The sequence below is a fragment of the Bufo bufo genome, chromosome 6 (assembly GCF_905171765.1).
Source record: "Bufo bufo chromosome 6, aBufBuf1.1, whole genome shotgun sequence".
Classification (NCBI taxonomy): domain Eukaryota; kingdom Metazoa; phylum Chordata; class Amphibia; order Anura; family Bufonidae; genus Bufo; species Bufo bufo.
In genome coordinates this window covers 38,930,964-38,955,961 of record NC_053394.1, presented here as the reverse complement: position 1 = coordinate 38,955,961, position 24,998 = coordinate 38,930,964, and the positions used below count along the sequence as shown (strand labels likewise).

The window sequence follows — 24,998 nt, the reverse complement described above, 5'->3', positions numbered from 1 at the left end:
CGTGACAATGAGGCAGAGATCAGCGGCACTACATGGGCACTGCTTATCTGCTTATGCAGAAGCTGTCTGTCACATTCTGATTTTACAGGAAGTTTCTTTCCCTTTGTCAACCATTGACTGACACGTCATTTTCCCTCTTTTCTAATGGGCCCTTTACACTCGGTCATCGTTAACCAGCGTTACTAGTAATGCTCATTAGCGGTGATCTTGTGGTGTACATGCACCACTGAGCACACAATGAACGAGCAAAACGAGCATATTCCGCAGCGCTTTACAGACATTAGCATCACGCTGTCCCCAATGGGGCTCACCATCTAAGGTCACTATCAATAAGGTCTTTGGAGTGTGGGAGAAGAGAGGAGTACCTGAAGGAAACCCATACAAACTCCATGCAGATATTGTCCTTGGTCGGATTTTAACCACTGAGCCAACATGCTGCCCTATGCACCAGTCTCCTCCACTGGCGAACAGCAGATCGCTACCTATGCTTCCTTTCTGACAATCTGCTAGATCGTCGTCCCGTGTAAAGGGACCATAAGGCTACATTCACATGACCGTGAAAAACGTCAGTATTCAAAACCATTGCAGTCTAGGGTTCTATTCGTTCGCCGCGCGCAGCCCAGCCCCTGCAGCGCCTCGTCGCGCGCAGCCCCTGCAGCGCCTCGTCGCGCGCAGCCCAGCCCCTGCAGCGCCTCGTCGCGCGCAGCCCAGCCCCTGCAGCGCCTCGTCGCGCCCAGCCCATGCAGCGCCTCGTCGCGCGCAGCCCAGCCCATGCAGCGCCTCGTCGCGCGCAGCCCAGCCCATGCAGCGCCTCGTCGCGCGCAGCCCTAGCACCTCACCATCGCCTATACTAGACACAGTTTCTGTGTCGGAAGTAGGCAAAGCATGCCGTCCTCGATATTTAACTATTCTTGGGTGCAACTAGTTCAACTCAATAAAGGTAGCTACCCAGGTGGCATGCTAGTGAAGTAATGTAGAGTAATGGGGGTTGTACGTTAGAAGGAGTGCATACTACATCAGTAGGACTCACCTTCACAGCAGGATTCTCTGTGTAGACTGTGCAGAATCTCCTGATCATCTCTCGTCTGGTAATTGTATTCCTCAAAATATGCAGCTCGATTGCCGGCGTTCTGCGCCAGCATGAGCTGGATGTCGCCGCAGAGAGTAAGGTACTGACACAGCAGCAGCATCACTTCGGGAACTTGGTTGGTACAAAGGCAGCTGCAAGCATCTACACAGGAGAAGACAAAGGGAAAGTAGAAGAGCAGCTGTATACCTGTCAGTGCCCCGGTACTGTGGTATTTATCAGTCCTGTCCCTAAATGACAAAACCATCTATGGGGACTAGCCATTAGCGAGCCTTCCTGGAGTTACCCGCGATGCTAGGGAGGCTAGTCCTGCTGCAGCCTGCTATTGGCTGCCCCAGCCCACCCGTGGATATGTTTTGATCTGCGTGATGGGGAGATGCAGCGGCTGTGCGGGCATCAGGAGCGATGCGGGTGTCGGGGAGCGGGGTAAGTATAACCTATCTGAGGAGCCCGGGCATTGGTGGGGGGGGCCTTATAGGGGTTGGATAATCCCTTTAACCCTTGAAGACCAGGCTATATTTTGCCTTAAAAGGGTTGGCCAGTTTGCTATACCTAAGAATAGGTAATCAATTTCAGATGAGCAGGGGGTGTCGGAAATCAGATCAGCTGTTTGAAGACAATGCAGCGCGGCGTTCCCTTCACTGTTAACCTGTTCGCCGTTGATATTTCAGCAACTACCGTAGTAATGTAATTACTCCTCGTCCATCCCAATTACTTCAATGGGAAAGAGCAGACAGTTTAATGGCTCCTTCTCATTGACGTGAATGGGATGGAGCAGATGTAATTACACCTGCTCACCGCTGCAATGACGGAGTGCTGCATTCTCTTCAAACAGCTGATTGGCAGGGGTGCGGGCAATCAGATATTGATCCAATATAAGAAACTGGCCAACCCTTTAAAGTAGTAGTTTATTTTTTGCCCCATAAGACGCACTTTCCCCCCCCCAAAAATGTGGAGAAAATGCCAGTGCGTCTTATGGGGTGAATACTATTGAACGCTTCCACTGTGGAAGCGCTCATTGGTACCGGGAAGCGGTGAATGCAGCGCACCTCGGGCTCTGTACTCACCTATTCCTGATCCTCTGCCGTCAGCTGTGCTGTGACTGCACACAGCGCGAGTACGTCAGTGGCTGGATCCTGGGAGCGGAGGCGGCGTCCGGAGCAGGAGAGGTAAGTGGATTTTTTTATTCATTTGCTCTGAGCAAGGGGGTTTGTACTAAGGTTTAGGGATAATTCACATTCAGGGGTCTGATCTGAGGTCTGAATGGGGGAAATATTCATAATGGGGCTGTTATCTGAGGGTCATTCACATTCGGGGGTCTGATCTGAGGTCTGAATGGGGGGGTATTCATAATGGGGCCGTTATCGGGGGTCTAGGAGTTATTCACATAGGGGGTCTGATCTGAGATTTGAATGGGGGGCTGGGTTCTTATTCATATTGGGGTCCTAATCTGAGGTCTGATTGGGGGTCATTCACATTGGGGTCTGATCTGAGGTGTTACTGGGGGCCTTATTAACATTGGGGGTCTGATTGGGGCTCTGAGCTAAGCTCTGATTCACATTGCGTGTCTGATCTGAGGTCTAATGAAAAATATTTTTTTCTTATTCTCCTCCTCCAAAACTTAGGTGCGTCTTATAGAGCAAAAAATACAGTACTTTTAATATTGATGGCCTATTTTTAGGATAGGCCTTCAATATCTGATCAGCAGAGGTCCAACATCCTGCCCCCTCATCTATCAGCTGTTCCAGAGTAGCTCAGTAACTATGACCATTGTGTAGAGAACGGCGTTGATTACTGTAGTAGTCCGCTCCATCCATTACTCATCTGCTTTGACTCTCTATTCAGGCCTGACATCATATGCAGAGGCTCTGACTGCTGCAGTTTCCCAAATAGCCAGTGGTGAGTAGTGCCGGTGTGCAGGGAATAGCGACCCCTGAACTCTTCATGGTAGAGTGGCGACCCCTGAACTCTTCATGGTAGCGTAGCGCCCCTTTAAAAGTGTCTCCCTGTGTCAGTTACAGTCAGCAGCTTACCATAGCACTGTAAGGCCAGCCTAACGTATCGCAAGGCTCGGCCGTATTTCTGCAGGCTCATTGCGGCGTCCGACAACACATAATACGCTTTTGAGGCTTTAATAATCAGCTGGAGCTTCATCTTGAACTGCCAGGAGCCGGGGACAATCCCAGATCTGCTGGAGCACTGGTTCTTAGAACTTTCCACTAGAAAGGATAAGAAAATTAAACCGCTGTTACCATGTTTTTTTTTAAATCAGGGATTTAATTACCTAAGCCAGGCATGCCCAACCTGCGGCCCTTCGGCTGTTGCAAAACTACAACTCCCAGCATGCCTAAACAGCCGACAGCAGGGCATGGTGGGAGTTGTAGTTTTAAAACAGCTGGAGGGCCGCATCCCTGACATTTTAAAAGGCGATATCCCCGGAACATCATTTATCACGTATCCACGAGCACCTTGTTTGAATGAATGTCAGTCCACTGCTCCATTTACCTCTATGGGACTGGAGCGGACAGCACTCAGTCAGTCCCATAGAAGTGAATGGTGTGGTGGACCGACATACGTAAAACCACAGCAAGGAAAAGGGGGTCAGTCAGCACATCCCAATGCACGCCGTCATGGCTAGAAAACACGAAGAAAAAAAAACGAAGAGTTGTACTGAGCTGGAGGTGTGGCAGACTCCAGTTGGTCTTGCACCCCTGACCGGCCTGTCTACCCCATAATCTGTGTAAGTATAAAGCTGTAGCCTGCTCTCCTTGAAGTAATTGGAAGCTGTCTGGCACCAGGAGAGGTATAGAGTGGGCTCAGCATGCATGTTGGTACCTGCATTCCCTGGATTGAATGGAGGCCATAATGGCACAAAACAATGGCAAATGGCAGAGTGGACCCAGCATACATGTGGAACCAGCATTCCCTGAATTTTATGGTGGCCAGTATGGCACATAAAGTATTTAGTGTTAGGTTCCCGTCTGATAGAGATTCGCCTTGACGTCGGCAGACGGGCCCAAATAATTTTGTTCAAAATCTATTTGCTAAAAATCTCAAAAATAAGCGTAGCATTAGCACCAGAATATCTTCTATAACTATGGAATTATTGTACTTTGTTTGCAGAGCGCTGTTGCATCGTGTTTTTTTTTTTATACGTACAACCAATCCCTTCAGACTGGGCACTTTGGGACCCCCAGTTCTTGGGATCATTGCAGGTCCCATCAGTCTGCCCCCGACAATCTGTTATTTAACACATATTCTGATTATAGATAAAAGCTGTTCCTGGGATAACCCCTTTAAAGTTGACCTGTCACCTCTCCTGACATGATGGTTTTGGTAAATAATTGTATTCCATGTGAACTGACAATTCTGAAGCATCTATTCTTATGACTATGTACTAAGCCATTCCTAGGTTATTTCTACTAGAAATGTAATAAATTGCCAGTTAGATGTTAATAATGGGGTGTGTGCCCTGCATGGTCTCATCACGCTGTCCAGTCAGACTGTGCAGGGACACAACACTGTCAACAAGGGAATGGTAAGACCCAGTTGGAAATATATTCATAAATATAAAGTGGGAACAATAGATTCATAAAAATAGACGCTCCAAAATAATTATTATTCTGTAGGCAATGCAAATGTTACTAGAACTGGCATGTTAGGAGAGGGGACAATTGTTCTTTTAAAAGGGAATTTGTCACCAGGTACCCGTAACTACAATCAGTCGCATTTTCAGATGTGCACTTGTCAATGTAATGCTCTTTTTAATTTTAATGCTTTTCATTTTATGCAAATTATCCCCTGGTGCAACTAAGGCATTGCCGTTGCAACCGAAGATCAGCTTACTTGTCTTGATGTCCCGCTTTGACTGTGAAGGCCAGGCAGTGTAGACGTACTCACGCCTGGCCCTGAAGTCTTGCAGGAACACCCGGTGATCTATAGCCATGTACAGCGCATTCGCCAAACACACTCCACAGAGCCTTCTGCACCAGGCTTAAGTACGTCTACACTGCCTGGCTTTGTAATTCAAAGGCAAGTGAGCGAGCCTCGGGTGCAAGAGCAACGCCCTCCTTGCACCTAAGGGCTAATTTGTGTAAAATTGACTTTGCACTACATTTTTTGTTCATGCGCTTTATGCATGTTTTACATATTAAAAAAAATGGATTTTTGTACTCACCGTAAAATTAGTTTCTCGTTCAATTCATTGGGGGACACAGCACCATAGGTATATGCCCAGCTACCACTAGGAGGCGACACTAGATATCAAAAAGGTTGGCTCCGCCCAGGTGGGCTATACCCTCTCCACAGACACTAGGCTATTCAGTTTGAACCAATAGCAAAGAACCAACATGTCCTGGAACGGAGAAGGAAGAAGAACAGCAGCCCGGTGACAGAAAGAGAATGAAAACAAAGTGTGGGATCTGTGTCCCCCAATGAATTGAACGAAAAACTGAATTTAATGGCGAGTACAAAAATCAAATTTTCTTGTTAATGTCATTGGGGGACACAGGACTATGGGACCTCCCAAAGCAGTCCCAGAGGGTGGGAAGGAACTCTCATGCAAAAAGTTGGGCGCACAGGTGCACGAGAACCATATAACCCAACAGGACCAGGAGAGGCCATAGCATGAAATGGTAGGTAGAAAACTAAGGAAGTGAGCCGAGAGGGTCCAGGACCAGGAAGAGACAGAGAAAAATTATGGTAGACCGCTAGGATCCCAAGGACACGTGCCTGGGGAAAAAAGGCCATATGCAAGAAGGGAACAAGGGGAAACACCCAGCTCCAGCCAATGCTGTACATGTGAAGGCCAAGTACAGCACCCTGCAGGAAAGAACATCCAGTGGTGATCCAGGTACTCTGCCAGGACTGGACCATGTAAGGGCTCATGCATACATCATGCGCACGGGAGCGCACAGCATCATAGGTTACTATGATGCTGTGCGCATCGGGCCGCCCGCGGGGCTATTGTCCCGCACTCATAATATCATATGAGTGCGGGACAACAGTCCTTCAGGCGGCCCGATGCGCACAGCATCATGGTAACCTATGATCCTGTGCGCTCCTGTGCACACAATGTATGCCGCTCCGGGACAAATGGCCCGCTCACGTACCGTATGTCTCGGAGGGCATACGGTCGTGTGCATGAGCCCTAATTCTGTGAAAAGAAAGCAGAGAGGCAGTAACAACGACGCGAATACTCCATCCATGAAATGGGGTAACGTGGCAGCGCAGAATACAGTAGTACTTTATAGGGTTGACAAAGAAATAAACCTAGCATGATAGCCAACAACCTGCCCATGGCGGAGGGAGTGTGGTTGTCTGAGAAGTCTTGTTAACTAATGCTTCAAGCATAAGTAAAAATCATGCCTAGTACAGGGGCGATGAGAAGACTTGGTGCACTCAGAGGGCCTGGTTCAGGGGGTACTGCACCGGGTGTCAGATCTGAACAGGGCAGCCATATACTGGATCTAACAGTTGCAACTCTACTCCGCCCGAGAAGGGGGGGAACATATGGTTACCAGTTACATACTACAACTAGGATGGTTTGTCGGATACAGCGCCTTGAGATAGTACAAGTACACCGCCGAGGACGACGGTAATGGGTGCCAGATGCAAACTAGAACCAGAACAGAGTGATGAATACAGCGTCTGGGGATGGTACCATCACTCCGCATGAAGAGGGGCCACATGATTGCCTATCACACAGAGCCAGGAAAGGGCAATGCAGGAGCCGTATGGGCCACAGATTGTACCAAATACTTGGAGATACTACAAATACTCTTCCCGAGACTAGGAGTAATCTGGCTGCATGATGTACACTATAATGAGAGTGGAGACATGGCTACAGCATCTGGAACTGGTATAGGTACTCCGCTTGATAAAGGAGTTATATGACTGCGTGATGCACACTAGAACCAGACAGGTGTAATGGCTACAGCCTCTGGAGATGGTACAAGTACTCCACCCAATAATGGAGTAATGTGGCTACATGGTGCACACTAGTACCAGACAAGTGAAATGACTATAGCGTCTGAAGATGGTACGGGTACTGCACCCAATAATGGAGTATATAGTGCATGGAGCGCATTAGAACCAGACAGGTGAAATGGCTATAGCTTAATAAGGGAGTAATATGGTTGCATGGTGCACACTAGCACCAAGATGGTGTATTGGCTACAGTGTCTGGAGAAGTAATACCTGGAATATAGCCCCTGGTAATAGTGAAATTACTCCACCTGAAAAGGAGATACATTGGAACCAGAAAAGTCTGCCAGATACAGCATTTGGCAGTGGTACGAGTACCCCCTGTGAAGGGGAAGGAGTACGTACCTGGGACACCACATAGGTGGGCCGGGGTGCTAAACACGGTGGCGGGTAAAGAACCACCTACTACAGAGGCGGCAAGCTGACTTACCTGTGTGGATAATTACCTGTGCAACCAGGGGAGTGCCATCTGAAAATCCACTAAAGGTGATACCAACCCTGGAGAGGAGAGGTTCCTCAGTGGACATTTGTCTTTGACCACCCAGAGAGATTCTGTATGGTGGAAGACCGCCTGATGCTCTGTTCCGAGTCAGACTGGGTGCAAAGGAGTCCCCCGATGAGGCAGGAGAAACCTGAGGCATTTCCCTCAGTGCTAGTCCCGTCCTGGGAGGAAACCAGGATGCAGGGGGTGAGCGGGACCTATGAGGGGAGACCATAGGCTGCTATTGGACTCTGCCCCCTGATATTGACCGAGGCAGGAAGCAAAGGACTCCCGGGGGGGCTGATGCTGCCGCATGAGGGCAGGGATTTCTGTCCTGGAAGTGACCAGAGGACACAGAGTAGGAGCAGGACCTGGTTGAGATAACCCTTTGATTACGTGACCTGATGTCTGAGCGTGAGAGTACCCCATTAGCAGAGGAGTCCCTGGGGGGGGGGGGGGGGGGCAGAGGCGGCCGCATTTGGGCAGGCAAGCGGTCCAATAACTCCACCATGGATTGGGAGGGTAGGGCTAGATTCCCTATGGCCTGGGACAGAGAAGGGACACATTCAGGAGGGGCCTACGCAGAAAGGGGGGGCAGGGAGCCCTGAGGGGGCCTGGAAACCAGGCACTGCACACAAACAGGGTCAAGGCTGATCGCATGGCAACTTTCTACAACGGGCGCACGAAAAATACGTGGCGCCCCCGAAGGTGGGCTGGGAATGGGGGACTTCTCAGCATTGTCAGCCTGGAACCCGGAAAAAAAAAACAGTCAGCCGGACGCTGTCCTACCGGACCCCAGGTGCTGTGTCCCCGAAGGGATGCTGCAGCAGCCGCAGAAGCGTGCAGGAAGGCTGTATGGGATGATCCTTGATGCTGGGAAGATGGGGGCCCTGAAGCCGGAGTTAAGTGAAAACTCCGCCCACGGAGCTAAAGCCCGCGCTTGAATGAGATAGGGGGGAGGAGGCCCCTCCCAAAAGTCAAGAGGATCGGGGAGGGGCCAGGAAAAAAGCCTGGGAAGCCAGAAGGGGGCGGGAGAGAATGAGGCCTAGTCAAGGTAAAGGCCGGGGCCTCGATTAATGAAGCGGAACCGCAGGAGCCGGGTGTCCTCCGGAAAGAAAAAAAAAAAACTGGTGTGGGGGCTCCTGAGGAGGAGCGATGCTCAGGGAGGGGAAAAACGGGGCAAAAGGCGCACCTGGGACCTGAGGAAAGGCCAGAGAAGATGCGGCCTAGTCACGGCAGAAACCGGGGACTAAGGTAGAAGGGAAGGCCGGGGAGGAGCATGGGTGGCCAGGAGGAGGGTTTCCCAGAACCCCCGAATAAAGTGAAACCCACCCCCTGGCCAAAGGAGGGGAACTAATCCGAGACCCCATGGGACAGGGGACGCAGGGGGTAATACTTAACGTCCGTCATCACCCCTTCGGCAAACTCACACTTACGTGGGATTACCGGCATGCCACTACGGATGCAGTAATGGGGGACTGGGTGACCGGCGAGGTACTCAAAGTACGAGCCGGCAGGAGGTGCAACTAAAGTGGTTATCCACGATAGAGCCCCATCCTGCAACAGGCCGAGACCTGCAGACAAAAGGAATAAAATAAAAGAATAAAAATAAAAAAGCAGCAAGGCATGTCTGCCTCCTACGGACACTAGACTAAAACTAATTAGCCTAGTGTCTGTGGAGAGGGTATAGCCCATCTGGACGGAGCCAATCTTTTTGATATCTAGTGTCGCCTCCTAGTGGTAGCTGGGTGTATACCCATGGTGCAGTGTCCCCCAATGACAAACGAGAAACTATCTGTTAAAAAAACAAACAGCTATTCACTGTAAACCAGTTTACAACAACTGGTACATGTAGCCTATACACGTGCAATTCCCTAACGCATGTGAAGGTTCACCAAATGCAAACCTCCATGTCAGAGAGACATTTCACCAACGTGTCATTTGCAGGTAATGAAAACAGAGTGGATGTGCCCCATGCCTCCTTCTTCTGCTGGCACCCCTTCGGGACTGAACACAAAGAAGTGGGCATGCCATCCATATCTTAAAGGCGCTGTTCACATCTGTGTTGGAGGCTCCTGCATACCATGTGCAGTAAAGCAAAGCATAAAACCTACTTTTTTGCAGAAACAGTGCCATCTGTTTTTCCAGGCACTCGGAGACGACATTGGCGGGCTCATCTTCATATTTTAGGGGTATTGGCGTGTGGGGGTCAGCTGCTGGGAGTTCGCCTTCCTTTTTAATACTGCTGTCAATACATTTCAACCCCTGAAACAAGCACAAAGCTTCATGTTGAACCTCATCAGAGATGGTTGCTGTAAAACCTGATGTAAGAGTCTAATATACGCGCACAACTTACTTCTAGGACGTAACTGAGGACCAAGCGGCAGCGTTCTTCTGTGTCACTGCAAACTGGGAATGTGCAGCTTGGCTGGAAATAAAATACAGCCCTGATGGTTAAACACTGGAAGACGCATGCAACGATTGATAATGACCGGCAATCATAGCATTTATTGGGCTGAGAAATTAATGTAATAAGAGGGAAGGGCCGTGAAGGCTGGAAGGTGAGCGCCTGACTCAACTGAAATCCTAATTATCTGTTATGATTTTCTTCATCTCCTTTTTTTTTTTTTTTACCCTTTGTCCCAGCATCTCCAGATGTTAGCTGTAAGTCGTAGGTACTTTGGAAACCCAGTACAAAAATGCAATTTTTGGAAAATTGCAGCTTGCTCTGTCTACGACTTTTGAGGCTCATTTGCTGGTGTTCTGCAACTGCTTTTTTTTTTTTTTAGAGGGATACATAGGAAGTGGCATTAGATGGAGAATATACTCTCCTGTTATAAAAACAAAAAAATGCAAAACAAAATATTAGACTTTAAAGCGAACCTGTCACCAGGATTTTGTGCATAGAGCTGGGGACATGGGCTGCTAGATGGCCACTAGCACATCTGCAGTACCCAGGTCCCATAGCTCTGTGTGCTTTTATTGTGTTAAAAAACCGTTTTGAGTGATATGCAAATTACCTGATATGAGTCCTGTAGCCGGAGATGAGTCAAGCGGAAAGGAGCCCAGCACCGCACCGCGTCCTCCGAATCTCCTCCTTGCCGGCTGACGTCACAGAGCTGGAGCGCCGAAATCTCGCGATGCGCGAGCTAGCGCATGCGTAGTTCGTTCCCTGTGCTGATGCCAGCACAGGGAATGAACATGATGCCGACACTGCGCATGCGCTAGCTCGCGCATCGCGAGATTTCGGCGCTCCAGCTCTGTGACGTCAGCCAGCAAGGAGGAGATTCGGAGGACGCGGGGCGGTGCTGGGCTCCTTTCCGCTTGACTCATCTCCGGCTACAGGACTCATATCAGGTAATTTGCATATCACTCAAAACGGTTTTTTAACACAATAAAAGCGCGGAGAACTATGGGGACTGGGTATTGCAGATGTGCTAGCAGCCATCTAGCAGCCCATGTCCCCAGCTCTATGCACAAAATCATGGTGACAGGTTCGCTTTAAGCTCTGGGAAGGTTTTGCTCACATCTTCAGCCTCCATACAAATGTTTGGCCGCGCCGCTCTCTCCTTACCCTGATCTGATGAGTGGACTTGTACTTCTCTGGAACAGACAGCTCCCGGACAGATTTTATGATGGCCACAGCTTTGCAGTCTTCTGGGGGGTTAGGCGGATGACTGTATGAACCATTTTCATCACTATCGGGCAGCTCCTCTTCTTCATCCTCCTCCTCCTCGCTATAGCTCTCATCAGAGTTCCCATTGAGAGATCCTTCTCCACTTTCTTCTTTCTTAGGCTCCAGCTGAAACAGCTCTGACAGCATGTAGTTGGCTGAAGCAATAATCTAACAGGAAGAACAAACATATGTGCTTAGTCAATGCTTAGACGCCGAATCGGCAGTCATTATTAAAAAGTCGAGTCCAGTGGTTGTCCAGCTTTTTATACTTTTTTAGGATTCTCCCCCATCCGAAGTACAATTACCTGTTTCTAGCCACTCGCATCCAGCTCCTCCGGTCCAGCGGTCTCCTTTCCGCACTCCAATCCCCGCATGTGAACTGCCTCAATGGACGGGTATCACGTGTGCCACTGTAGCCAAAATAACTGGTCGCAGGGGTGATGTGTACCCCAAGTGGCACACGACTCAATAATGGGTTACACACCTTGGGCTGCAGCAGGGCACGTCACCCTGCCGGTGCTGGAAGTTTACATGTGGGGACTGGAGCACCAGGATGAGTGATGGACTGAAGGAGCTGGACCTGTTCGTCAAGCGTTAAAAAAATATATATATTTTTTTTTACACAGACAGAACAATAAAGCTGTTTTAGCCCAGGGTTATGGAGTTCAGAACCTTCCAAATCTTACTCAACTAAAATCCACCGTTCCAAATATCCCCTACTGAACCCCATTAGGCCATAAGTGAAGACTGGCACTGACCCATTGCTCCAGATCAGTCCTGTCATGTGCCGAACAGACATATTGGGGATGCAGAGCAACATAACCGTTCAGTTTCTCATCTAATATCAAGAGGAAAAGGTCAGCACTGCTCAGACACATGAAAGCCCAACGCACTGGAGCCTCCAGGCTGTTGGTTTAGGCAGGAGAAGGGGAAATGGGCGATGCGTAGTGTGCATAGAAACACAGGGGGTCATTTACTAAGCTGAAATACGCCTAAATTAGGCATATTTCAGGCACAGATGGCGGCACAACGGTAAGTTGCACCACTATCTACGACTTCGCCCTGCTCACGCCAGTTCAGAAATTGTGGGCGGGGGTGGACCAGCAGGCCCGTCTCAGTCACCATTTACTACGCCTGTTTTAAGAGTAGAAAATGGTCTAAATGTAAGACAGCAAGGAAGCCATCTTGCATTTAGAATTGGCGCTGGATGCGCCAAAGTTATGGTGAGAGGCCAGCACCTCTTCATAACTTCGGCGGATCCTCTGCCAGCGATGGGGCTTTATTAAGAGAGGTGTCTAAAATGCCGGTCTTAAAAAAAAAAAAAGCGTGCCCCATAGTCCATGGGGTAGAACATAAATGTCTAATAGATGCAAGTCCTACCTCTGGAAGACCCTACCCCAAGACGACCGGTGAGGCGGCCGCTGGTCACTGCATCCGGGTGGAGAACGGATGGAGAGGTGGCTGGGCATATACGAGGAAAATAGCTGGAAGGGAAAACTCAACAGGTTCTGTAACTGCCATACCAGCGGATGAGAGCTGAGCATGCACCGCTACTTGTACAGTTATGCTCCACCTGGATACAGAGGCCGTTTCTCCCGGCAGGTCAGGGGTCCCCCTGTTCTGCACATAGGTGTGGGTGTCTTACATTTATGGCATAATCTGTGGATATACCATAAACATCTAACCGGGGAATACCTCTTTAATAGATAAACTACCATTTAAACATACCTGTGGGTGCCTTCCTTTATCCACTAACTTCAGACAGTTCAACAACAAAGTGCGAATAGTTCCATAATGTTTTCTATTCTGGGTTTTCTTCATCATCATGTTACACGCCACCCTATATAGAAATCACAAGAACAATCAGGAGTCAGAATCTGTGTAATGTTCCTGCAGTACCACCAGCGGCCACATGAGGTCGCCCCCCTCACGCCCGGATGCCATTTGTCTCATTGTTGCTGCGCTCCCTTTTTTCGAGGCCGTAAAATCTTTACAGTTTTAATGCACGATGCTAAAATATTTAATGCTATCGTACCGAGCACAACTCCACGGAGACGCCGGCTTTGTTTACAAGTGCACCTCAGGGAGACATTACAAGTGACACGGATTACCGAACACAGAAGTGTTCAAAAAGATCCAGCCTTCCATTGGTATTATTAGCAAGAAGGGATTGAGGGATGGGATTTAATTACTTCGCTCATCAGCAGTTAATTATTCTTGAGTGGCTCTTTTAAAGTCCCACGGAGACGCAACGCTCCGTAACTCACGTCAATTTCCCCGTTCTATTCAGACATATTATCACCTGTTCCTGCACGGGAGGCTTATTACACCAGACGTAACAGTACTACGGGGCGAGAATAAAACCTTCCCTGCACAGGAAATTAGGATCTTATAATAACAGACTTTTAGATCTATCACCAGTCAGCTGCACAGAGGGGAGGGGGATACTTCTCACACCGGTCTTGGATTCCCCTTTTGCTACCGGACGATCTGCCTGATTTATGACGAAGCGCCGTGTGCATGGTGGAACAACTACGCCACGAAGGCTGCTGTAGTGTTTAGCCAACATGTACATACGTGTTAGTAAATTTGCTGTCCCCCGACACGCACCTGCTCCCCCTACGTCGCACTGAGAAAACCTTTCAACACAAGCCGTGAAACTTAATATTGTCCGGTCAAAAAGGAGACTTGTGACTATTTTTATGTCTAACATAGTCGCAAGCCCCTTTATAAATAAGCCCCACTGACTGCGTGAACTAGGCCTGTAACTTATCGATTCAAATCTCTGTTTATTCTGGGCTTAGGAGTCCAGTGGGCGGTCGTAATCCGTGATAAACAGTTAACACTTTATAGGAGAAGGTCGTCAATCACTGATAGCACCGCCCACTGGACTCCTAATCAAGACATAAATAACGGAGTTATAGAACACTGGCTTACAAGTAGAGAAAAAACTAAAATGTAACTTTTACTGATACATAATAAAATACGAATAACCCCCACAGAAAGATGATAATTTCATCAATTATAACATGTCCACAGAAAAGCTAGTGTGACACGATATATGGTCAACGGATATAACTAAATAACTGTTAGCGATATACTGCTAACATACACAGGCATAGCTAGGGCATATTATAGATGGGTAATATCATACAAGTATACAATGCGGGCTATTTGGTGCAGGTTCTCACGGTTCCTGTAATTTTTACGTGGTGCCACTTGATGGAATAACTCACGGTTTTTGTGGTTTTGGAGGATGACGCTCACCGGGTTATGAAGTCACCAGCGAAAATGTTGTCGGGAGATGACTTGTCCCTGGGTGTCCCTTTTTGGCTATCCCTGCCTAAAAGCGGAGAACCCGCCCCGAAAGGGGCGACTCCACTAAACCCTGGAAAAAATGCCCTAGAAAGCCCTAAATGAATATGTGAAACCGAGTCCTGACGCGTTTCATCAGGGGACAAAAAGATACTGGCAGCCAGGATGAAGTGAGCGCAAATACATGCCCAAAGACCCCCTCTTTTATACCCAGTAAAATACCTGTGTTTGCACATGACCCTCCAGCTCTCAGGAGCGTGATTACCTGAAGAGGATGCAAATTGCACATGACTTCCGGTGTATGAAACGCAAATGCGTTCCACAATGTTAATACATGCGTAGATCATAAAATAAAAAAAATTATGCTAAACATACGAAAAATTGCCTTTATAAAGGCGAATTAGATGAGTGAGGGATAGGATTATCCCTATAAATAAAGGGACCAGTCGGACTGTGCGTGTGAACCGAAAGAAAAACAACTTCCGGTGGATGAAACGCACTTCCGGTCCGTGGAACGCATTAGGAAGCGGAATGGAACGCAGATCGTAGAATGATGGAAATGGACTGTGAACATGTGTTCCACCGCCCTATTTTTTTTTTTTTAAGAACTGCTGCACGTGATATTGGGGCAGATACCAATCAACATTAATATCTGTATTAAACGGGAGAGGGGACTCGGGCAGGCTTACTGAGGCTGACCAGAAATTGAATAAACAAAGTGAGGGAGACTAAGATTAATAAACCAAGGATAAGGGATAAATACCCATAAAGCCCAGAAACCCCATTAGATACATTATGTACACATATGACTTATTCTGGTCCGATACTAAAAGGCAGATTAACAAGAGTACACAAAATTAGAAAAGGAGGACGAAGTTACTAAACAAAGCAAGAAAAGAAGCGAGGGAAAAGTTTCTTCGAAGGAAACAGGCGACCAATGTCTGTTCGTTGATGCCGAGATGAGACACCGTTTTTAGACTGTGTATCCACTGTGCCTCTTTACAGAGAATCCTCTTGTCCCAATCACCACCCCTAGGGGATCTACGGACTACCTCGATTACCTGAAATGTAATAGTCCTGTAGTCACCGTTGTGGTATTCCAGAACGTGACGTGCTATAGGTTTTGTCACGGCGATGACAAGGTGGTCACCTACACTGCGTCTCAATTCGCGCTTCGTTTTCCCAACGTAGTTGAGGGTGCTCCGCTTTTAGGCAGGGATAGCCAAAAAGGGACACCCAGGGACAATTCATCTCCCGACAACATTTTCTCTGGTGACTTTATAACTCGGTGAGCGTCATCCTCCCAAACCACAAGAACCGTGAGTTATTCCATCAAGTGGCACCACGTAAAAATTACAGGAAGCGTAAGAACCTGCACCAAATAGCCCGCATTGTATATACCCATCTATAATATGCCCTAGCTATGCCTGTGTATGTTAGCAGTATATAGCAGTTATTTAGTTATATCCGATGACAGTATATCGTGTCACACTAGCTTTTCTGTGGGGGTTATTCGTATTTTATTATGCATCATTAAGGCCTCATGCACACGAGCGTGGTGTGTTTTGTGGTCCGCAAATCGCGGACCCGCAAAACACGGATGGCGTCCGTGCACGTTTCGCAGTTTGCGGAACGGCACGGACAGCCTTCAATATAAATGCCTATTCTTGTCCGCAAAGCGCGGACAAGAATAGGACATGTTATATTTTTTTAGCGGGGCCACGGAACGGAGCAACGGATGCGGACAGCACACGGAGTGCTGTCCGCATCTTTTGCGGCCCCATTGAAGTGAATGGGTTCGCATCTGAGCCACCAAAACCGCGGCTCAGATGCGGACCCAAACAACAGTCGTGTCTAATTTATGATACAGCAAGTCTCCATCTGACTGCAGGGATATTGCAGTGTAGATAACATGTGAGTACACTGCAAAAGTCCCCAAATCAGATACAGAATGACTATAGCATACATTACTATGGCACAGTCAGTTTGGTTCAGAGGAGCTGCGGTCGGCCCGGGAGATGCAGCCGAGACACAGAACGTGTTTCCTGACCAGGGTCATCTGCATGCTGCGGTTTGTGTCAGGCCAGGTCTCCTCTTGTCTGCCGGAATGCGTACAGATCTCCGCCAGACCCCATTATACCAAATGGGGCCGGTGAACATTCCATCTGCCTCCGGCAGCACCAGATCCGGAGAATGCCAGCAGGCTGTTGTCTGCCGGAACAGCCTGCCAGAAATAAAATCGGAGGGGTAAAAGTAGCCTTATACTGAATCTTTTCCTACAGAACTATATATCAATCTGCTCAGCTCCTCCTGCTTTATTACATGCTTTCCATAGATCGCAGTCATTTCAAGGTGACAGGTTCCCTTTAAAACAGGGTTTTCCATTCAAAGAAAATTCTTTGAGCCCTTTCTAAAGTGTGGGAGAATAAAAAAAAATAAAAAAAGGCACCCTCCTCCTCCTCCGTGATCCCCTGCCCTGGGTCCTGATTAGTATCCGATACCTGGTGCCGGGTGGACACGCAGGGAATGCCTGGAGATGGCTTCTCGGCCAATCACTGGTGAGGCGGGTCACCCATGTGGGGACCTAGTAAGCGTTGGAACAGCAGTTCTCAAGGTCTGTGCTTGTTGTCAGTGAAAGGAAACAATGAGAACACCTTCCAGACGTATATATTGAACACAGTCAGTAAAGGACTTACTTATAGAGTAGCACGGCCACCGGCATAGTGAAGGGGTTCTGGTACTTGTCCTCGGTCTCTTCGCACAGAGTGGTGAGGTCGTAGAGCTTCACAATGTCACTGCCGCTGGCTGCCCGAGAGAACACAAGAGGCAAAAGTGAATGAACAAAACTCACTTACAGGGAGGAGAAGAAGCCCTTAGCGGGTGCACCCCTACATTACCTTTGAACAGCCAGTACGTATGGCCTTCTTTTGTGCAGTTCGACTTCAAAAAAGATAAAATATTCTGCGCAATGTCTTTAATCACCTTGGTGGAGAAGTTGGAGTTATCCAGATTTGGAATATCTTCTGTTTTAATCATCTCATATTTCTTCAAAGGAAAGAAAGAAAAATATCCGTGAGAACCTTAGGCCAGACACCGTGCCATAGGTCCTTCAGCAGAAACCCCCAGCGACTGGCTGTCTGCTGCAGAGGAAGGGCCGCAATACATGCCAGCATCCCAAAGCGAGAGCCACTCTACGAATTTCCTACGCAGGTCCCCACCTCTATAAATATCCATAGGCTTTATTAGGGTAGATGTATGTTTTTCTGATGGGATAAACCCTTCAAAGTAAAGCTCAATATTTCTTATTAACACTACGTAGTCCATACAGTTGAGGAAAGTGCTTTGTGTGCACCTATATTCTGAAATCTGCCAAAGCAAATCTCAAACCAAAAGAGGTCGTCTCCTATTCAATGGGATCCACTCTGCAATAACCTGCTGCTGATCGGTGAGACGGCCGGATGTCAGACTCCTGCCGATCAGATATTGAAGACCTATCCTGAGGATAAGGCCGAATGCACACAGCCGTGTTCCGCGGCCGAGAGCGGTCCGTGGTATGCCGGGCTGGATTCCTGTTCAGAGCAGGAGCGCACGGCGTCATTGGTTGCCATGACGCCGTGCGCTTCATGCCGCCGCTGCACTACAGTAATACACTCGTATGATCTATACGAGTGTATTACTGTAAAGCAGCGGCGGCATGAACCAATGACGCCGTGCGCTCCTGCTCTGAACAGGAATCCAGCCCGGCATACCATGGACCGCTCTCGGCCGCGGAACACGGCCGTGTGCATTCGGCCTATACCATCAATATAAAAGTATTCCTTTAGGCTACTTTCACACTTGCGGCAGAGGAATCCGTCAGGCAGTTCCGTCAAATCGTATGCCAACTGATGGCATTTGTAAGACTGATCAGGATCCTGATCCGTCTTACAAATGCATTGAAATGTCGGATCAGTCTTTCCGGTGTCATCTGGAAAAGCGGATCCGGCATTTCTTTTTTTCACATTTTTTCGTGACGGATCCGGCATTCTGGTATTTTTAATGCCGGATGCGGCACTAATACATTCCTGTGTAAAAAAAAAATGCCGGATCCAGCATTCAGGCAAGTGTTCCAGATTTTTGGCCAGAGATAAAACCGTAGCATGCTGCGGTATTATCTCCGTCCTGAACAGTCAAAAAGACTGAACTGAAGACGTCCTGATGCATCCTGAACGGATCGCTCTCCATTCAGAGTGCACTGGGATAAAACTGATCAGTTCTTTTCCAGGATAGAGCCCCTAGGACGGAACTCTATGTCGGAAAAGAAAAACTCTAGTGGGAAAGTACCCTTAAAGGGGTTAGCCAGTTTGCAATATTGAGGACCTATCCTCAGCACAGATCATCACTATCAGATCGGAGAGGGTCAGACTCCCGACACCCCAGCCATTTAGCGGTGTGACTGAATGCTGTGAGTGCTGTGTTCTCTTTACTGTTTACCTGCTCGCCGTCAACATTGCAGCAGCGGTGAACAGGTCTATTTACAGCTCGTCCCATTCACTTGAATGGGATGGATCGGTTGTAGTTACACTCCATCCTATTCCAGTAAACAGGGCAGCGGAGATGTAATTTCACCACTCACCTCTGCAATGTTGACAGCGAGCAGGTAAACAGTGAATAGAATGCAGGGCACAAGCGCTATGGACTCTTCCGACCGCTGATCGCCGGGTGTCGGACCCCCACTGAGCTGATATTGATGACCTATACTGAGGATAGGTCATCAATATCGCAAGCCAGACAACCCCTTTAACAAATCCATTCAGAAACCCTAATTACCTTGTGAGTACGTGAAATGTCTTTTACACCTACATCTTTTACTATAAACGCTGGTTAGCGATGATCTTTACAATTCTCGGTCCGTGCAAAGGGCCCTTTTAGTGGATTCTGTTGGGGCCAGAAACTGTCAACAAGTAGCTATTGCCAAACCTATTATAATTTTTCTTGCATGCCTTTAGTCCTACTGTGAATGTTTTTTTTGGGTCTGAAAGTCTCATTAAATCTCTGAACATTAAAAAGGGCTTCTTATGTAGGAAATTACATCAGTTTTGGATCACCAGTGGCCCTACTGCCAGGAACCTATGAGAATGAGGTGGGTACAGTGCTGCTTTACTGCAGGAACCTATGAGAATGAGGTGGGTACAGTGCTGCTTTACTGCAGGAACCTATGAGAATGAGGTGGGTACAATGCTGCTTTACTGTAGTGTCCCTCTCGGTACGTTTCTTGTAGCTGCAGCATGGTCACCCACTGCAGGAACCTACAGCACTGCTTTAGGCCTCCTGCACACAGCCGTATGGCTATTTCAGTGTCTTGTGGTACGTTTTTCACGGATCCGTTGTTCCGTTTTTTTGTTTCTGTTGTGTTTCCGTATGGCATATACAGTAATTACCAAAAAATTGGGCTGGGCATTAAATTTTCAATAGATGGTTCCGCAAAAACGGAACGGATACGGAAGGACATACCGAGTACGTTCCGTATGTGTTCCGTCTTTTTTGTGGACCCATTGACTTGAATGGAGCCACGGAACGTGATTTGCAGGCAATAATAGGACATGTTCTATCTTTCAAAGGAACAGAAAAACGGAAAAATGGAAACGGAATGCATACGGAGTACATTAAGATTTTTTGGCGGAACCATTGTAATGAATGGTTCCTTATACAGACCGTATACGCAAAAAACGTTTGAGTGAACGAGCCCTTAGGCTCCATTCACACGTCTGTAGTGTGTTTTGCGGTTCCACAAAACACGGACACCGGCAACATGCGTTCCGCATTTTGCGGACCGCACATCGCCGGCACTAATAGAATATTCCTATTCTTGTCCGCAATTGCGAATAAGAATAGAACATATTCTATTTTTTTCGGGAACGGAAATGCGGACCCGGAAGTGCGGGTCCGCATTTCCGGAGCCGGGCTGCACATCGTGCGGACCCGCAGAAATGAATGGGTCCGCAATTCCTTTCCGCAAAATGCGGAACAAAATCCTGGATTTACTGTTTAAATCCAGGATGCATGAGGTGTACTTCCTCTGACTGCAAACGCATGGAGTCACGTCCTTCATACCCCGAGAGGTAAGCACTCCAGAGGGGTCAGCGGCTCATCCCGCTTTCCTATGACAATAAGCATGCACAGCTGGTCAATATCAGCGTCTAGGAAGTCGGGGGAGATACGACCCAGGACACTTACCTTGTGTATGCGCTTATACAATACAGTCAGATCAGTGCTTCACACCTTACCTGCACAATTCCATTCACATGGAAGCACATGACGAGCTCCGGGACGTTACAGATCAGGTTGTCAAGCCAATAATCAATCCCCGTCAGCACATTGATTGGCTTGTTGTTGTCCCTAAAATATACATACATTTGTGGACATTAAACTGTGGCAAGCAAAAAAGAAGTAAAAGACTGGACATATAGCCCTGAGGATGCACAGGACATCATTTCATGAGCATTGTGCCAGGAAAGATTTGCTTTTGAAATTTGCATTATTTTTTTTACTTAAGCTGTGGGAGCAAAATAGGGAGAAACGGAGAGTATTTCATCAGGTAGTAGCCACGAGAAAGCCTGCCGAGACTGGAGTAAGGACACGACTAGTGTTTTAAGTTCGGCGTCTAAAGTTCGAGTTCGGGTTATCGAAGTATCCCGTTATGGATTCTAAATTCCGTTATGGTCCATGGTAGCGGAATCCATAACGGGATACTTCGATAACCCCAACCCGAACTTTAGACGCCGAACTTAAAACACAAGTTGGCTCAACACTAGACACGACCCCTTGGTGATCAATGTAAAATTGTGTCATCCCTGCAACCTCAATGGCTGCCCGGGATAGAAAAAGCTGCGGGCGACATGCGACGATCACCAGGGTTCTGGCCATGAGGAATGTTCACATGGAGGACGTGCGAATGATGTAACAAACTACCGAATGCAATTCCCTAAAAAATAATAATACTGAAAACTACCTGCACTTAGAACGTGTCAACCCTTTGTTGCTCAATCATTTGAACACTTCTACGCATAATGTATGTTTGGATGTCAACATTTATAGTGCAAAATCATTTAAAGGGGTTGTGTCACAAAACATATTCAACATTTATTCCAACCACCACCTGATCTGAATACTTTTGTAATTGCATGTAATTAAACATTTTGTAGAGCCAGTAAATTATTCAATAACGTGTATCCGTATAGCGCCACCTGCTGTTTGTGCTTTTCCTGAGCTGGACGAACTGCCACCAGCCATACGTTCTGTTAGAAGCTGCGGCAGTTACAGGAAAAGAGCTGCAGCAGAAAGGACACACCCACTAGGGTTGTCACCATACCAACATTTTGAATCGATTTCGATAACATAAAAAAGTATTGCGATACTCTGTACCATTCAAAAAAAATAATAAAACAACAAAAAAGCAGCGTGCATTCCGCATTTTATGGAACGTACGGCCCAAAATCGAACAGTCCTATCCTATTTTTTGGGGGAACAAGGTGACAAAAAAAAAGAAGATTTTTGTATAACTTACCAGTAAAATCTCTCTCTCGCTCTTCATTGGGGGACACCGAAACCGTGGGTATAGCTATGTCCTCTAGGAGGCGCTGACACTAGATAAAGCTGTTAGCTCCTCCCCTGGCAGCTATACCCCCTCCAGCCTGGAGAGAGAGCTTCAGTTTGTGCACAAGCAGTAGGAGAAGTAAACCAACGAAAAAACGTGGAACACCAACCATGCCAAAAGACCTAACAGGGTTCTAACCAGCAACTGCCACACTGTGGCCGAACAACAATACTGGGTGGGTGCTGTGTCCCCCAATGAAGAGCGAGAAAGAGATTTTACTGGTAAGTTATACAAAAATCTCCTTTTCTCGCCCATATTCATTGGGGGACACAGGAACCGTGGGACGTTCAAGAGCAGTCCACGGGGAGGGAAAAACCACAGACCCATGGAAGCAAGCGTCCCTGCTGGTAGCTAAGAAACTGCCGCCTGCAAGACCTTGCGGGCTAAGCAGCGGCCGCCGATGCATAAGAATGCACCTGGAAAAACTTTGTGAATGTGTGTAAGGAGGACCGGTAGCCGCGTTAGACAACTGCGCAGCCGAGGCGCAATGCCTCAGAGCCCAAGAAGCGTCCACCGCTCAGTGGAGCGAGCCGTGACGGCTAAGGGCGGAACCCCGCACCGGTGCGGAATGGTACAGCATTTGCAGACCGAATCCATCGTGCAATTGCCACCTCGGAGGATGCCATTCCTTTTCGTGGAACCTCTGGATGACAAAAAAGGGGTTCCGTACACCGGATGGGACTGGAGGCTGCCAATAATGACGTAACTCCCTGCCCTAGGCAGTGAAGGAGAGGGACAGTGAAGGAGAGGGACAGTGAAGGAAGGACAATTTCTACATTGATGTGGAAGACAGAGACCACCTTCGGGAGAAAAAAAGGAATGGGCCGGAGAAACGCCTTATTCTTGTGAAGACCCATGAAGGGTTCTCTGCAAGAGAGCGCCGCCAACTCGAACACCCGTCTGATGGATGTGAGCGCCACAAGAAAAGAAAAAAAAGCTACCTTCTAGGACAGGAGCCGGAGAGAGATGTCTCCCCAAGGGCTCAAAGGGAGAATACTGGAACGCTGAGAGAACTATATTCAGATCCCAAGGCGGTAAAGGACGGTACGGAGGAACCGTATGTGCCACTCCTTAAAGGAAGGTTACCCATGGGCACCAGGGGAAGCCACACCGTCAACCAAGAACCTAACTGCCGATGTAAGACCGGTCTCCGAGTGGCAGTGACCAGGGACATCTCCAGAAGGAGAACGAGATCGGCGTACCACGCGCGACAGGTCCAATCCAGAGCGACCAGGATTTGTCGCAATTCCCTCCATCTGATCCTCCGTAGAACCCTGGGTAGGAGAGAAGAAACACGTAAGGAGGGAGAACTCCCGCCAAGGAGATGTCAGGGCATCCATGTCGTATGTTTCCAGAACTCCTGCTCGGGAGAGAAGGTGGGGAGCTTTCGTGTAGATACCGTTAGCACACTCAGACCAATGGAAGGAGTCCCCATAGAAGGAGGGATGTGGAGGGCGCCACAGCCCACCAGTCGGGACCGGAGAAGTGTCTGGAATGGAAGGCCACCAAAAGAATACCCCGTGCAGATGCAGATGAGGGAAGGTAGTAACATAGGAACTACCAAGGGGTGTCTATGAATCATGATCCAGAGGAGGACAGTGGACGAATAGGCTAGGTCCAAGCCCATTTCCCGTCTGAGACTGGCGCTATACAGAATTAGCCAAGGATTTCAGTTGCAGAAGAGTCCATCAACTGATGAAAAACTGAACAGACAGAACCCAAGTATGTAGTGGTATGCAATACTGCTCCCACAGTAGTAGCCAGCGCTCGCCCCGTCAGCGCAAAAAAACTGAGAGGGAGGCCTGAGACTATCCGTAGAAGCCACGAACCATAACGCCCCAGTCTAAGAGCGAGAAGGAGGAGTAGTGGATAGAGAATACAGTCAGTGAGCACTGAGTAAGTTGGAACGTACACACCATATATATGCAATTGTGTACGCACTACTACTGATGCGGACAATATCATGACCGACTGGAACAATGAAGACCCGTGGAGATGGGAGTCTCTAGGACACAAGTGATGCTAGTAAACCCCCTGAGAAGACAGAGGAGTTATAATCATGGCCAAAACCAGCACCAAAAGAACACAATGAGAATAGCCACCGTATCCACTGGCGGCCTCATATAGCACTAGAGTAAGAGTACCGGGTACCGACTGTTGAATTGCCGTATCTGAAGATATTCAGTTATTCCCCCGCTAATGGATCACTTGCGAAAGGGGGTAAGGCAGGCAGGAAGCACAGTGATGTGCAACACTCCGCCTATGGGAGGATAGCGCGACAGTCGGACCGTATCCAATGGTGGTGCAATTACCCTACCTACGGAAGGTGGAATGCGTACGGGGTACTGAAGCCAGTGGTAGGGACAAGACTAGGGGTGCACCGAAATGAAAATTCTGGTCCGAAACCGAAAATTCAGGATGCCCTTGACCGAAAACCGAAACTGCCTTTTTGCCCAAATACTTTTAAAATACTTTTTTTTTAATGATTGGCGCTGTTATGGAGAGGGGGATCTGTGGGTGGCGCTGTTATGGAGAGGGGGGATCTGTGGGTGGCGCTGTTATGGAGAGGGGGGATCTGTGGGTGGCGCTGTTATGGAGAGGGGGGATCTGTGGGTGGCGCTGTTATGGAGAGGGGGGATCTGTGGGTGGCGCTGTTATGGAGAGGGGGGATCTGTGGGTGGCGCTGTTATGGAGAGGGAGGATCTGTGGGTGGCGCTGTTATGGAGAGGGGGGATCTGTGGGTGGCGCTGTTATGGAGGGGGGGATATGTGCACTGTTATGGGCATAACAGTGCACAGATCCCTTTCCCCATAACAGT

At 48.4% G+C, this 24,998-nt stretch overlaps 1 protein-coding gene across 2 annotated transcripts in view; it reads right to left on the bottom strand.

Annotated features, from left to right (window-relative positions):
• The window catches only part of EDRF1 (erythroid differentiation regulatory factor 1), a 103,550-nt gene that overhangs the window by 34,198 nt on the left and 44,354 nt on the right, over window positions 1-24,998 (bottom strand). For both annotated transcript variants that reach the window (XM_040435203.1, XM_040435204.1), the window contains 9 exons: window positions 20,811-20,922; window positions 17,442-17,589; window positions 17,241-17,349; window positions 12,958-13,069; window positions 11,128-11,397; window positions 9,910-9,981; window positions 9,668-9,818; window positions 3,121-3,306; window positions 1,031-1,231 (listed from right to left, as the gene is read on the bottom strand). In XM_040435203.1, the coding sequence (XP_040291137.1) occupies window positions 1,031-1,231; window positions 3,121-3,306; window positions 9,668-9,818; window positions 9,910-9,981; window positions 11,128-11,397; window positions 12,958-13,069; window positions 17,241-17,349; window positions 17,442-17,589; window positions 20,811-20,922 (1,361 nt within the window). The remainder of the gene's footprint in view (window positions 1-1,030; window positions 1,232-3,120; window positions 3,307-9,667; window positions 9,819-9,909; window positions 9,982-11,127; window positions 11,398-12,957; window positions 13,070-17,240; window positions 17,350-17,441; window positions 17,590-20,810; window positions 20,923-24,998) is intronic.